General features: G+C 41.9%; 1 protein-coding gene across 12 annotated transcripts in view; it reads right to left on the reverse strand.

Moving 5' to 3' along the window:
• Positions 1-1,253, reverse strand: part of RBM14 (RNA binding motif protein 14) — a 49,317-nt gene extending 48,064 nt beyond the window's left edge. For 6 of the 12 annotated variants that reach the window (XR_012477261.1, XR_012477262.1, XR_012477264.1 and 3 more), the window contains exon 1: positions 1,181-1,253. Coding sequence is in view for 4 of the 12 variants with exons in the window: in XM_074230980.1 (XP_074087081.1) it covers positions 372-708 (337 nt within the window). In the remaining 8 variants the exon portion in view is untranslated. Of the gene's footprint in view, positions 1-6; positions 325-371; positions 973-1,180 lie in introns of those variants that run through there. The other 6 variants (XR_012477263.1, XM_074230980.1, XM_074230979.1 and 3 more) reach the window with 3 other exon arrangements.
• Between the last annotated feature and the right edge of the window lie 12,500 nt (positions 1,254-13,753).

Below are 13,753 nucleotides of genomic sequence, written 5' to 3' on the forward strand. Positions count from 1 at the left end.
CGTTACCTTCCGCTCCGGGGCATTCGTCCGCATCGAACCGGCGGGTGGGCGAGCCCAGAGGCCTGACCTCTCACCCCTCGCCTGGGCCCGACGTCCGAAGGGGCTGGGGGGGACAAGGGGGGGCCGGCCCCCGCGCCTCCGGATCCGGCGTGGCCCCGTCACCGCCCCGCACTTTCCCGACCTTCGGCGAAGGCCCCGCCCCGCCCCCCGACAGAGGGGGAGGGGAAGGCGCGCCCCTCTCGCGCACACGCGCCCCCGGCCGGCCCCCCGCCACCGCCACCACGGGCCACCGGCCGAAAGCGTCCTCGCCGCCGACGCCGACGGGCGCGGTCCCGGCCCGCGATCCCCCCCCGGGCGCGCCCCCGCGTTACCTTTGACCACGTCACACTCGATGACGGGCCCGTGGCGCTCGAAGAGGCTGCGCAGCTCCTGGCTCGTGCACGCGGCCGACACGTTCCCCACGAAAATCTTCCAAGTGTTCAGAGGCCGCGGCCGCGACATCTCCACCACGAGGGCGCGCCCCGGCCGGAGCTCGTGGCCGTGCAGGGCCTCGATGGCGCGCAGCGCGCCCGCGGCCTCGCGCACGTGCACGAAAGCGAACTGCTTCATGACGGCGCAGCTCATGACGGTGCCGAAGCGCGAGAAGAGGGCCGCGAGCTCCTCCGGGGTCGTGTCCGCCCCGTCTACGGTCCCCACGAAGATCTTCATGGCGCCGCCGCCCCCCCCCCCGCGGCCAAGAGCCCGGACCCCCGCCTTCCCCTGAGCGCCGAGCGAGACGTCCGCCCTGACGGCCGTCCTCCCCTGGAATGGAGGGCGGACGAGAACCCCGGCGCGCAGGCGCAGCGCGCCGACCAATCGCAGCCACCGCTCCGCGCCGGCGCCGGCCAATCGCAGCGGCCGAAAGGGCCGCGCGCGGGCGCAGCCAATCCCCGCGGCCGGGGAGCCCGCTCGCTGGGCCAGGGCGTTCGCCGAGGGGGGGCGGCGGCGGCGCGCGCGCGCCCAACGGCCGCCCGCCCCCTCCCCTCCCCTCCGCGCCGCCGCTTCCCCTCCCCTCCCCTCCCCTCCCCCGCCGCGGGGACGCCGCCCCGGAGCTGGGGGAGGGGCAGGGGCGCCGCCGCGGGTGGGGCTCGGAGCCCCGGGGTGCGCCCGCCCGCCCCGCGCCGGCCCGCTCCGGCCCTACCTGCCCGGCTCGGCCGCCCGGCCGCCCCGCAACGGCCTCGGCATTCCGGCCCCGGCCCCGGCCCGGCCCCGAGCCCCGAACGCTGCCCCCGCCCCGCCCCGCCGGACCCGGGCACGGGCCGGGATTCGAAGCCCGGGCCCCCGCCCCCAAACCAGCCTTGTGGTGCCCCGGGAGGCCGGGGGCGCCCCCACCCAAACTGGGGGGGTCACTCCTCCCAGCCCCCCGTCGGCGTGGGGGGTCACCTGTCAAGCCACCCCAGGGGCTGGCCCTGGCTGGGGGCGCCCCCATCTGGGCGGGGAGACTGGCCTGCAAACGCAGCGGCCGGAGGGGAGGCACCGGGAGGGGGTGAGGAGGGGACCCCCAGGCATGGACAGCAGTGCCCCGTGGCTCCTGGTCAGGCAGAGCCCACCTTACCAGCCGCCCCCCAGATGCTCCTCGGGGCTACCAACGGCAGACTTGGTCTTCTACATGCCCACCGGTGACTTCAGTCGTGGAATGAGTGTCCAGGACTCCCTAGGTGGAAGTTCCCTTCACAGATCCAGATGAGCAACTGGAGATGTGAGTTTTTGAGTTGCTTGGCATATTTAGAGTAAAAGTGACTTGCCCAAGGTCACACAGCTAATAGGAATCTGGGGAAGAATCTGAACCCAGGGCTTTGTGACTCAAGTACAGTCATCTCTTCCATTCTTCTACGCAGCTTCTCTGCTTAGCATACAGCCGGCTCTTAATAGATGGTTGCTGAATTAAACTGAATCCTTGCAATGTGACGGAGGTATTCCTCCTTTGGGTTTCAGTATTCCATAAATCTTTTTTAATTTATTTAAGGCAATAGGGTTAAGTGACTTGCCCAAGGTCACACAGCTAGGTCATTATTAAGTGTCTGACTGCAGGTTTGAACCCAGGTACTCCTGATTCTAAGGGCAAGTGCTCTATCCACTCTGTCACCTAGCTGCCCCTATTCCATCAATATTAGTATAGTCTTGGGGTAGTTGAGAGCAGCCCCGATTTTCCAAGGATTCTTCTCAACTCTTAGGTCCGTTAACTGTCCAAGACAAAAGGGCCGATGAGCTGATTGCCTGAAAGTTGGCCTTCTTCATCCCCTTGGCTATTCCTTTGTGGATGGTGAGGGCAGTTTCCTGGACCTCATTGTGAAGGTTCTGCAGCTTTCTGAGACCAGATTTGGAACCATCTTATGGTCGGTCATCCACCAACAAGAAGGCCTGGAGGAAGTACCCCTTCCATTTGGATTCCAGGAAGGACTTTCTCTAAGACAGTATGCAAAACCTTTAACAATTAGCATGGGGGTAATTAAGAAATTTTTTTAATTTTTAATTTTTTTTTCCAATTACATACAAAGATGGTTTTCAACATTCATCCATTTGGAGGTTTACGAGTTCCACATTCTCTTTCCTCCCTTCCCATGGCATTGAACAATCTGGTAAAAGTTTTACACGTTCAATTATATTGAATATATTTCCATATTAGTCATATTGTGAAAGAGGAATTAGAGCTAAGGGGAGAAAACATGAGAAAAAAAAACTAAGTTTTAAAAATGGAATATAGTCTGTTTTGCATTCAAATTTCATGATTTTTTTTTCTCAAATGTGGAATCTGTAAAGATTTTGTGAAGTTAAGAGAGGAGGCCCATGGTCATCTGGGGCAACACTATGCACAGAGCACTGGACCTGGACAGGTTGAGGGGGCAAAATTTTAAAGAATAAATGTTAAAAAAAAATTATATGCAATTGAGAATATTTAACAAAATTAAAATATATTAAAAAGGAAAAAATATTTGTTTCCTTTACTTTCCCCTAATTTTGCTCATAAAATGATTCAATTGCTTCTCCTTTTCCAGATATGCTTAAACTTATTCAGTGCTTTTAAAAACCTGTGTTGTGTGGCCTTGGGCAAGCCACTTAACCCAATTTGCCTTGCAAAAACCTAAAAAAAAAAAACAAACCCAAAAACCTGTGTTGTAAAATAGACAATTTTGATTATATAAAATTAAAAAGGGTTTGCACAAACAAAACCATGCACCAAAATTAAAACAAAAAACTGAAGGGAACAATTTAGAACAAGTATCACTGATAAAAGCCTCATTTCTCAAACATATAGAGAATTGAGTCAAATTTACAAAAATACAAGTCATTCCCCAATTGATAAATGGTCAAAGGATATGAACAGGCAGTTTCCAGACAAATCAAAGCTACAGTCATATGAAAAAAATACTCTAAATCACTATTAGAGAAATGCACATTAAAACAACTCTGGGGGGCAGCTAGGTGGCACAGTGGATAGAGCCCTGGCCCTGGAGTGAGGAGGACCTAAGTTCAAATCCAGCCTCAGACACTTCATAATTACTTAGCTGTGTGGCCTTGGGCAAGCCACCTAACCCCATTGCCTTGGAAAAAAAAATCTAAAAAAAAAAAAAACAACTCTGAGGTACCACCACACACTTATAAAAATGTCTAATATGCCAAAAAGGGAAAATGAAGAAAATGGAAAAATTGGGACATTAACGCATTGTTGGTGAAATTGTGAATTAGTCCAACATTTGAAACTATGCCCAAAGGTAGAAAACTGCATACCCTTGGATCCAGCAATACCATTGCTAGTTCTATATCCCAAAAACATCCAATGGAAGGAAGGGAGGAAGACCTATTTGTATCTATATATATATATATATATATATAGCTACTCTTTTTGTGGTGGCTAAGAATTAGACATCCAGGGTTTATCCATCATTAGGGGAATGGCTAAGTTATAGTGCATGATTCTACTGGAATATTATAGTGCTACAAGAAAAAACAAGCAGGATGATGTCAGAAAAACCTGGAAAGACTTACATGAACTGATGCAGAGTTCAGCAATCCAAAAGGCAGCTCTACATATGGACATCACCAAATGATTAATATAGAAATCAGATTGTGTGCTTTGCAGTCAAAGGCGGAGAAGCTCTCTATACAGTCAGTTAAATAAAATTACACCTGGAGTTGACTATGGCCCAAATCATGAGTTTCTTATCACAAAACTCAGACAAATTAAAGAAAGCCAGGACAACCACCAGATCATATAGGTATGACCTAAATAATATCCCATGACTATCAAGTGGAGGTGATGAATAGATTCAAGGAATTAGATCTGATAAAGTACCTAAATGATGGGCAGAGGTTCACAATGTTGTTTAGAAAGCAATAACAAGGGACAGCTAGGTGACGCAGTGGATGGAGCACCAGCCCTGGAATCAGGAAGACCTGAGCTCAAATATGATCTCAGACACTTAATACTTACTTAGCCATGTGACCTTGGGCAAGTCACTTAACCCTACTGCCTTGCAAAAATTAAAAAAAAAATGAAAGCAGTAATAAAAAACATTCCAAAGAAAAAGAAGAGCAAGATAGCAAAATTATGGTCTGATGAGACTTTACAAATAATTGAGGAAAGAAGGAAAGCAAAATGTAAATAATAAAGAGAAAGCTATACCCAACTAAATACAAAATTTCAGAGAATAGCAAGGAGAAATAAAATGGTTTTCTTAATGGAGCAAGGCAAAGAAGTAGAAGAAAGAAACAGAATGGAAAAAACAAGAGATCCCTTCCAAAGGAAAGTTTCATGCAAAAATGGACATGATAGAAGAAAATAGGTAGGGATTTAACAGAAGCAGAAAGATCTCCCCATCACTGATAATGATAGTGTGGTTACTAATCTGACATCTTGGAGAATGATGTCAAATGGACCTTAAGAAGTATTGCTAACCTTACTGTTGTTTGTCCTTCATTCTCAAGGAGGACCATGACATCAGGGAGGTGATACCATGACAAGCTCCTGAATTGGATTTGGGTGAGGGGACTAAATCACTAGACTCACTTTCTCTCCCGGAGCCATCTGGATCCAGTGGCCAGATAGGAATCATGTTGACTGGAGATGGCTCTGGATGCAAGGCAATCAGTGTTAAGGGATTGTTTTAATTAAAGAAGATATTTAAATATAAAATATATTCAAAATCATTGTCGACCAATTTCTGAAAATGACTTACCCAGGGTAATACAGTGAGTAAGTGTTAAATATCTGAGGCCAATTTGAACCCAAGTCCTCCTGACTCCAGGGCTGGTGCTCTATCTACTGTACCACCTAACTGCCCCAGCTAATAATAAAGCTAGTAAAAATAATGGAATTTCAGCTGAGCTATTCAAACTCCTAAAAGATCCTGTTAAAATACTTCACTCAAGGGGCAAGCTAGGTGGTGCAGTGCATAGTGCATCAGCTTTGGAGTCAAGAAAACCGTTCAAATACGGCCTCGGATATTTAGTAATTACTTAGCTGTGTGACCTTGGACAAGTCACTTAACCCCATTGCTTTGCAAAAAACAAAAAAAACCTACTTCACTCAGTATGCTAGCACATTTGGAAAACTCAACAGTGGCCATTTAAAAACTGGATTTGAAAAGATCAGTTTAAGTCCCAGTTGTAAAGAAGGGCATTGCCAAAGAATGTTCAAAGTGCCAATCGATTATATTCAATTCACATACCAGCAAGGTTATGCTTAAGATTCTGTAAGCTAGGTTATAGCAGTAGGAGAACAAGAACCAGAACAGTCTGGTTTTTGAAGAGACAGAGGAAGTAGAGACTAAATTGCCAACATTGGCTGGATTATGGAGAAAGCAAGAGTGTTCCAGAAAAACCATCTACTTCTGCTTCATTGACTACACTAAAGCCTTTGATTGTGTGGATCACAACAAAATCTGGCAAGTTCTCAAAGAGATGGGAGTGCCAGGTCATCTTACTATTTCCTGAGGAGTAGGCCAAGAAGCAACAGTTAGAACCTAACATGGACTAACTGATTGGTTTAAGATTGAAAAAGGAGTATGACAAGGCTGTATATTGTCACTTTGTTTAAATTATGTGCAGAGTACATCATGTGAAATGCCAGGCTGGATGAATCAAAAGCCAGAATTAAAGTTACAGGAGAAATATCAAAAAATCTCACATCAGATGATACCTCTCTGAAGGCAGAAAGTGAAGAGGAAATAAGAAACCCCCTTGTTGAGAATGAGAGAGAAGGTAAAAGCTGACTTGAAGTTTAATATGAAAAAAATAAGATCTTGGCAGGTAGTTCCATCATTTCCTGGCAAATAGAGGCAAAAGAAATGGAAACAATGTCAGATTTTGTATTCTTAGGCTCAAAGATCCTTGTAGACAGAGATTGCAGGCAGAAAACTAAAGGATGTTCGCTTCTTAAAAGGAAAGCTAGGGCAAACCTGGATAGCATATTAAAAAGCAGAGACATCACCTTGCCGACAAAGGTTTTTTTCATCTAAACATAGTATAACTGTGAGAGTTGAGCTCTAAGGAAAGCTGATACTTTTAAATTGTTGGAGAAGATTTTTGAGAGTCCCTTCAACTGGAAGGAGATCAAATCAGTCAATGTTTTAAGAAATAAATTCAGACTATTGCCTGAAAGGTCAATTAATGAAGCTGAAGCTTAAATATTTTGGCCACATACTGAGAAGATGGGACTCACTGGAAAAGCCCCTGATGTTGGGAAAGACTAAAAGCAAAAGGAAAAAGGGATGGCAGAGGGATGAAATGGACTGAGTATTATGGAAACAATGAACTTAGTTTATTTTCCCTTTATTTTTTTAAGATTACAAAATTCCTTTACTATTTTCAAGTGTTAAATGATTCAAAAATGTGGGATTTTTTAATTAAAGGAGATATTAAAATTTTAAAAATAAAACATTAAAAATCATTGTTGATCAATTTCTGAAAACCAACGGATGTCATGCTTACGATCTTTCACCGTCTGAAAAAAACTATTAAAAATGTGTACCCATTACTACATTCTGGTAAGCACACTCATTTTGTTTCTGACGTATTCTGAAATGCAATATTGTACTCCTTTTCCAAAAAGAAAACATAATTTGTCCAGAGGAAGGTCTCACTGTGTTTTGTTACCAAGAGTGTTTCTAGAGAATTTGTGTGTTGGCAATTATTTGTATCATTTTAGATCCTACAGCTTAATGTTAGATGCTCCTTCCTTAATTCTTCTCTCTATTGTGTAGAGAGTAAACCAAGTCAAACGTAGAAAGTTGAGAGCAATCAATCCCAGCATTAGCAGAATCATCTCCTTTTGTCCATTCAACCAAGAAAATTCCTATTCCCGTGACTGTACTGGATCTCCTATTTATCCATCCACCTGATTAATCCATTCGTACTTTCTCCTCTAGCATCCCAGTGCTCTGTGGTGCCTAGGGCCGAAGGGATAGCGTTACCATGTCTCTTTTCTGATTGCAACTCTGGACTCTCTTCCATGGAATGCTGCCCTCCTCTCTCTCCTTCCATGCCCCGTTCATGTATTGAGTGAGACTTAAAGAGGACAGTGTAGATCCGTGGACAGCTAGGCCATGTCCTTAGCTGAATCCACAGTGGACGACACTAATCTTTCAGAGACAATAACCACCAATGAAGAACTTCACATTTCCTCTCTCTCTCTCTCTCTCTCTCTCTCGTTCTCTCTAACCCTGCTTTTACTCTAAACTTGTGTTTCGTTCCTCAAGTCTGCTTATAGTTTGCTTTAATTTCTGTCCTTGGAAGCATTTTAGGTGATGCCTATCTGCATGTTATTGGTGGGTTGTGAAGGGAAAGATGAAGGATGCCAGTGACTAGCTGAAAATGCTTAGAATTTCAGCAAAGAGTAGGGTTTCTCCTGATTAGAAGTTCCAGAGCTCTATGTGTAATAGGATCTTGCTGAATGGTAATGATTTATATTGAGGAAAGAGAAGAGGAAGGGGGGGGGGGAGGAGAGGGAAGAGAAAAGAAAGGAGAAAAGGGTAGGGATGAGAGAAGAGAAGGGAAAAAGGATGATGGGAGAGGAGATGAGGGAAGGGGAGGGGAAGGGAGGGCAGGGAGGGGAGAAAGAACAGAGGAAAGGAGAGAGAAGGAGAGGAGAGCAGAGGAGACTTTTAAGTGTATGAGATCCATTTACCTCTAGGCTAAAGAGATAGCTGTTGTTTTAACTAGTCTGGAATCAGCAGATTCAAACCTCCAATCAGAATCGCCAACATAGAGGATGGGACCCAAGGGAAAGTCCCATCTCTTGACTATCAAGGAGGAGAAAGAAATAATTAGGAAGGCATCAGCTGGCTCCCCTTTCCTGTTGGGAGGGAGGAGTAGAGGGTCCAGGCAAACTTGCTCCACAGTGACCTCTGCTGTTTACACTTATTTACAAAAATCAGAAGCCATAGGGATGCTGTGGCAAAAGAAGAAAAAAGCCCAGTTTTCAAGGATTCTCAACGACTCACTGTTGCAGAAACTCATCTTTTTGGACTAAAATTCTCCTGGGTTCTTTTGTGTGACTGCAAAGTTTAATAATCTGAAGACAAATTTCCATTACAAGCAGCCCAAAGGTTTTTAAGCACCTGTTGTGTGTGCTAAGGTATTTGAACCATGCACTGGGAATACAAATACAAAAGTGAGACAATTTCTGCCCTCAAGGAGGATATATATATACCTACTACCAGTGTGGTGCACAAAAATAGAATAGCAAATAAATTTGAGGCAATAAAACTGTTAAATACTTTAAAAAAACATTCTGATCAAACAAGTAGCCCAAAGGTCAATGGAAATGTTCAGGGTGTGTATAAAGAGCAGGCTGGGGTATCTTTCCTAGGAGTTGCCTCCATCAAAGTGGAATCCTAGCACAGACAAAGAGGAGAAAAAATTATTTCCTTTTGTAGATAGTACAAATGATGTGCTTGTTGTAGCCTAGAAAGTTAAGTAAAAATTAATTGAAATAACTTCAAGTTGGATAGAAAATAAACCCATATAAATCAAGATTATTCTTGAACAAAACCAACAAAACTCTTCAAGAAGTGCTGGAAAAAAATCTATCAAAAACAACTACAGAGGGGTGGCTAGGTGGCATAGTGGATAAAACACCGGCCCTGGAGTCAGGAGTACCTAGGTTCAAATCTGATCTCAGACACTTAATAATGACCTAGCTGTGTGGCCTTGGGCCAGCTACTTAACCCCATTTGCCTTGCAAAAACCTAAAAAAAAAAAAAAACTACAGAAGAGGTGGCTAGGTGGTGCAGTGGATAGAGCACTGGCCCCGGAATCAGGAGTACCTGGGTTCAAATCCAATCTCAGGCACTTAATAGTTACCTAGCTGTGTGGCCTTGGGCAAGCCATTTAACCCCATTGCCTTGCAAAAACTAAACCTAAAAATGAATGAATGAATAAAATAAAAACTACAGAAGCTATAAAATATTTTGTATCTGCCAAGATTCACTCAAGGAATAATATTAATGTGACTATGAAATGCTCTTTTCAGAAATAAAAACAAACTTAAGCATGAATTGTTCTGAGTAGATTTATGTAATATACTATAATAAATATAATAATATGATAAGCCAATAGAATACAAATGACAATACTATTATTTCACTGAATTAATTTAGCAATCAAATTACCAAAGGGATGTTCTTTAAAGCTGGAAAAAATAATCAAAATCATGTAAAGGAAGAAAAGGTCAAGTATCTCAAGGGTAATTATGAAAAAAACTGGGAAGGATTTCTATTAGTAGCAGTAATCAAATTGTACTATGAAGTAGAAATCATTAATATAATGTGGTGCTAGTTAAATAAAATAGATAGATCAAGGGAATGCATTAAATATACAATCAGGTGGCAAAGTTGAAAGAATGTTAGGACATTAGGAGTTAGGAGGACTGGAGTTCAAATCCAGACTTGGACTCTTACTAGCTGTGTCACCCCAAGCAAATTGTTTAATCCCTAATTTTCTCATCTGTAAAATGGAAATGATAATAGTATTTACCTCCCAGGTTGGTGTGAGGTTTAAACTAATATTTTTTAAGCCTTTTGCAAACCTAAACATGACATATAAATGTCAGTGGGCTATACAAATAATGTACAGAAGTCAACTAACATAGTAGCAGTTGTCTTCAAAGACACTAGAGAGGAAAGGACTCACTATTTGACAAAAACAGCTAAGAAAACTGAAGAGTTTTCAAGAAGAAATTAGGTTTAGACCCACACTTTGTACATCTACTGAACTAAGCTTCAAATGGGCTACATGCTGGAGATAAAAAAGTCACATGATAAAAAAAAATTAGAGGAGCAAGAAAGAAATTATCTTTGTTTCTCTACATAGGAGAAGAGTTCATGACTAATAAGATAAACTGTATTGTCACACAAGATAAAATGAAGAGTTTTGATTATGAAAATTTTAAAGTTTTTGCATAAACCTATTTAATGTAATAAAAATTAGATGGGAAAACTGAGAAAAATTTTTGGCAGCAAGTTCCTCTGATAAGTGTCCTATTTCTAAGATATAAGGAGTTGATTCAAATTTATAAAACATAGAGCTAGACATTATTAATTAAATGATCAGAGAATATGAATAGGCAGTTTTCAAAGGAAGAAATGTAACAATCATATTTTTAAATGCTCTAAATTAATTTTTTTTTAGGTTTTTGCAAGGCAATGGGGTTAAGTAGGTTGCCCAAGGCCACACAGCTAGATAATTATTAAGTGTCTGAGGCCAGATTTGAACTCAGGTACTCCTGACTCCAGGGACAGTGCTCTCTATTCACTGCACCACCTAGCCACCCCAATGCTCTAAATTACTAATAATTCAAAAAAAAAGCAAATTCAGGCATCCTGAGGTTTTACCTTACACCCCTAGGATAGGCAAAGATGAAAACAAGGAAACTGACGAGTATTGGAGTGACAATGTACTCTTGGTGGAGGTGTGAATGGTCCAGTGATTCTGGAAGAGAATTTAGAGATCTGCCCCAAAAGAATGTAAAATGTGCCCACACTATACTGCTAATAGGCCTAGATCCTTAAAGAATAAAGAAAGTTGACAAGATGTTTTTTAAAAGTGTAAAAAAAGTTATAGCAACTCTTTATGAGGTAGCCAAAAATTAGAAATTAAGGGGGCATCTTCCTATTAGGGAATACTAGTCAAATTGTCTTAAATGATTGTAATGAAATATTATTGTGCGATAAGAAGTGATAAAGGGAAATGGTTCAGAGAAAACTGGATGACTAAACTGAGCAAAACTAGGGGAACTAGTTATACAGTGATAAAAACATAAAACATACCAGTTTCGAAAGAATTCAGAACTCTGAACTGTACAATAAGTTACAAGTCCAAAGGAATGAAGATGAATACTCCACTCACCTCCTTACCAAAAGATGATGAACTAAAGCACAGAAGAGCATAGATTTTCAGACATGGCGAAAATGTGAATTTCGTATGTCAGACTATGTAGCTATTTATTGATGGCCTTATTTTTCTGAGTTTTAAAAACTTTTGCTCAGAAGGGAAAGAGGGAGGCATAGATTAGGAGAGAGAGAGAGAAAGAGAGAGAGAGAGAGAGAGAAATTCACAGGATATAAAATGAATAATTTTGGCACTCTTCAGTTTTCTTAGCTATTTTTATCAAACAGTGAGTCCTTCCCTCTGTAGCAAGTGTCTTTGAAGACCACTGCTACTATGTTAGTTGGCTTCTGTATATCAATTATATAGCCAGCTAACATTTATATGGCATGTTCAGGTGACACAGCTAGTAAGAGTCCAAGTCTGGATTTGAACTCCAGTCTTCCTAATGCCTAATAATTTTGCACAGATAAAACTAATGCAGTTAAAATTGGCAGAAAAGCAGGACACTGGGAGAAATTTTTTGTATTGAGTTTCTCTGATAAGGTCTCATTTCTGAAATATATAGAGACCTGAGCCAAATTTATGCGAGTCATTTACAATTGATAAATAGTTAAGGGATATGAACAGAGGAAGAAACTTGGTTTTCAGAGGAAGAAATAAAAGTTATCAATATGAAAAATATTTTAATCAAAAATTAGGGAAATAAAAATTAAAACAATTCCAAGATACTATCTCACACCTATCATTTTATCTAAGATAACAGAAAAGGAAAATGACAAATGCTGGAAGAAATATGGAAATACAGAATGTATAAAAATATATATATATAGTTTACATACATGATATTTATGTATATACACAGACACATGTTAATGGTACAGTAAGCTGATCTAAGCACTCTGGAGAACAATTTGAAACCAAAACTTTAAACTCTAGCCCTCCAAACTATAAAATCTGTATCCCTTTGATCCATTACTAGTGCTATACGCCAAGGAGGTTTTTGAAAAAAGGAAAGAAAAGACTCCCTCCACAACCAAAAATACTGATAGTAGCTCTTTTTGTGATGACAAAGAATTGGAAATTGACAGAATAACCATCAATTGGGGAAATAACTAAAACAAGTTTTGATACATGAATGTGATGGAACATTAGAGTACTACAAGAAATGATGGGGGGCGGCTAGGTGGCACAGTAGATAGAGCACTGGCCCTGGAGTCAGGAGGACCTGAGTTCAAATCTGACCTTAGACACTTAATAATTACTTATCTGTGTGACCTTGGGCAAGTCACTTAACCCCACTACCTTTGCAAAAAAAAACCCAACTAAAAATAAAAAGGTATCCACTTCACAGAGGGAACTGATGAACTCTTTAGTGAAGACTAAAGAAATGATGAGGGGCAGCTAGGTGGCATAGTGGATGAAGCCCCAGCCTTGGAGTCAAGAGTACCTGGGTTCAAATCCAGTCTCAGACACTTTAATAATTACCTAGCTGTGTGGCCTTGGGCAAGCCACTTAACCCCATTTGCATTGCAAAAACCTAAAAAAGAAAAAAAAGAAATGATGAAGGAGATGATTTCAGGAAAATGTAGAAAGACATATATGAACTAAAGCAGGGTGAGGAGATCAGAACCAGGAGAACAATATACATAATACAGTAGTTCTGTAAAGATAATCAACTATGAAAGACTTAGTTATTCTGATCACAATGATCCACCACAATTCCAAAGGATGAAGAAACATGTCATCCACCTTCAGATAGGGAACCAATGAACTCAGAGCATAATTTGAAGCATATTTTTTCGCTTACTTTTTCTTGTCCCTTCTCTCTTCCAAAACATGGCTAATGCATAAATATGTATTGAATGACTTCATACCTATGGTTGATAATGTGATTCTTGCCTTCTCAAAGGGTTGAGGAGGATGAGAATTTAGAGCTGAAAATAAAAATCAAATTAAACTTTAAAAAAAAGAGAAAAAGCAGTTAACGTTAACAATCAACAGAGAAGTAGCATCAAAGATATTTTTGAAGTATAGAGTCAGAAAAATAACCACAGACAGTTGGTGCAACACAATAGTACAACAGGGGCATAGTCACTATTGAGAGGATTTGTTATAGAAGATTTATGAGAAAACATGATGCAAAATGGCACAGAAAGGGCATTATGAGTAGGAGGGCAATGACATCTACATCCCCAGAAAGGCATACCCACATCAAAGCAATCACATAGCCAACAAACTAGCAAAACTAAGAAAAGGGGAAAATGAGTTATACTGCAGACAGGAAAGGACAAAGGAAATATACTTTAAAATAAGCTCTGTTCATCTTCCAAATCTCAATTGCTTATACAAAGGAGCTGAATTTTAACACTGCAAAATTGTAGTTTTC

Source organism: Macrotis lagotis, chromosome 3 (genome assembly GCF_037893015.1).
Source record: "Macrotis lagotis isolate mMagLag1 chromosome 3, bilby.v1.9.chrom.fasta, whole genome shotgun sequence".
NCBI lineage: Eukaryota > Metazoa > Chordata > Mammalia > Peramelemorphia > Peramelidae > Macrotis > Macrotis lagotis.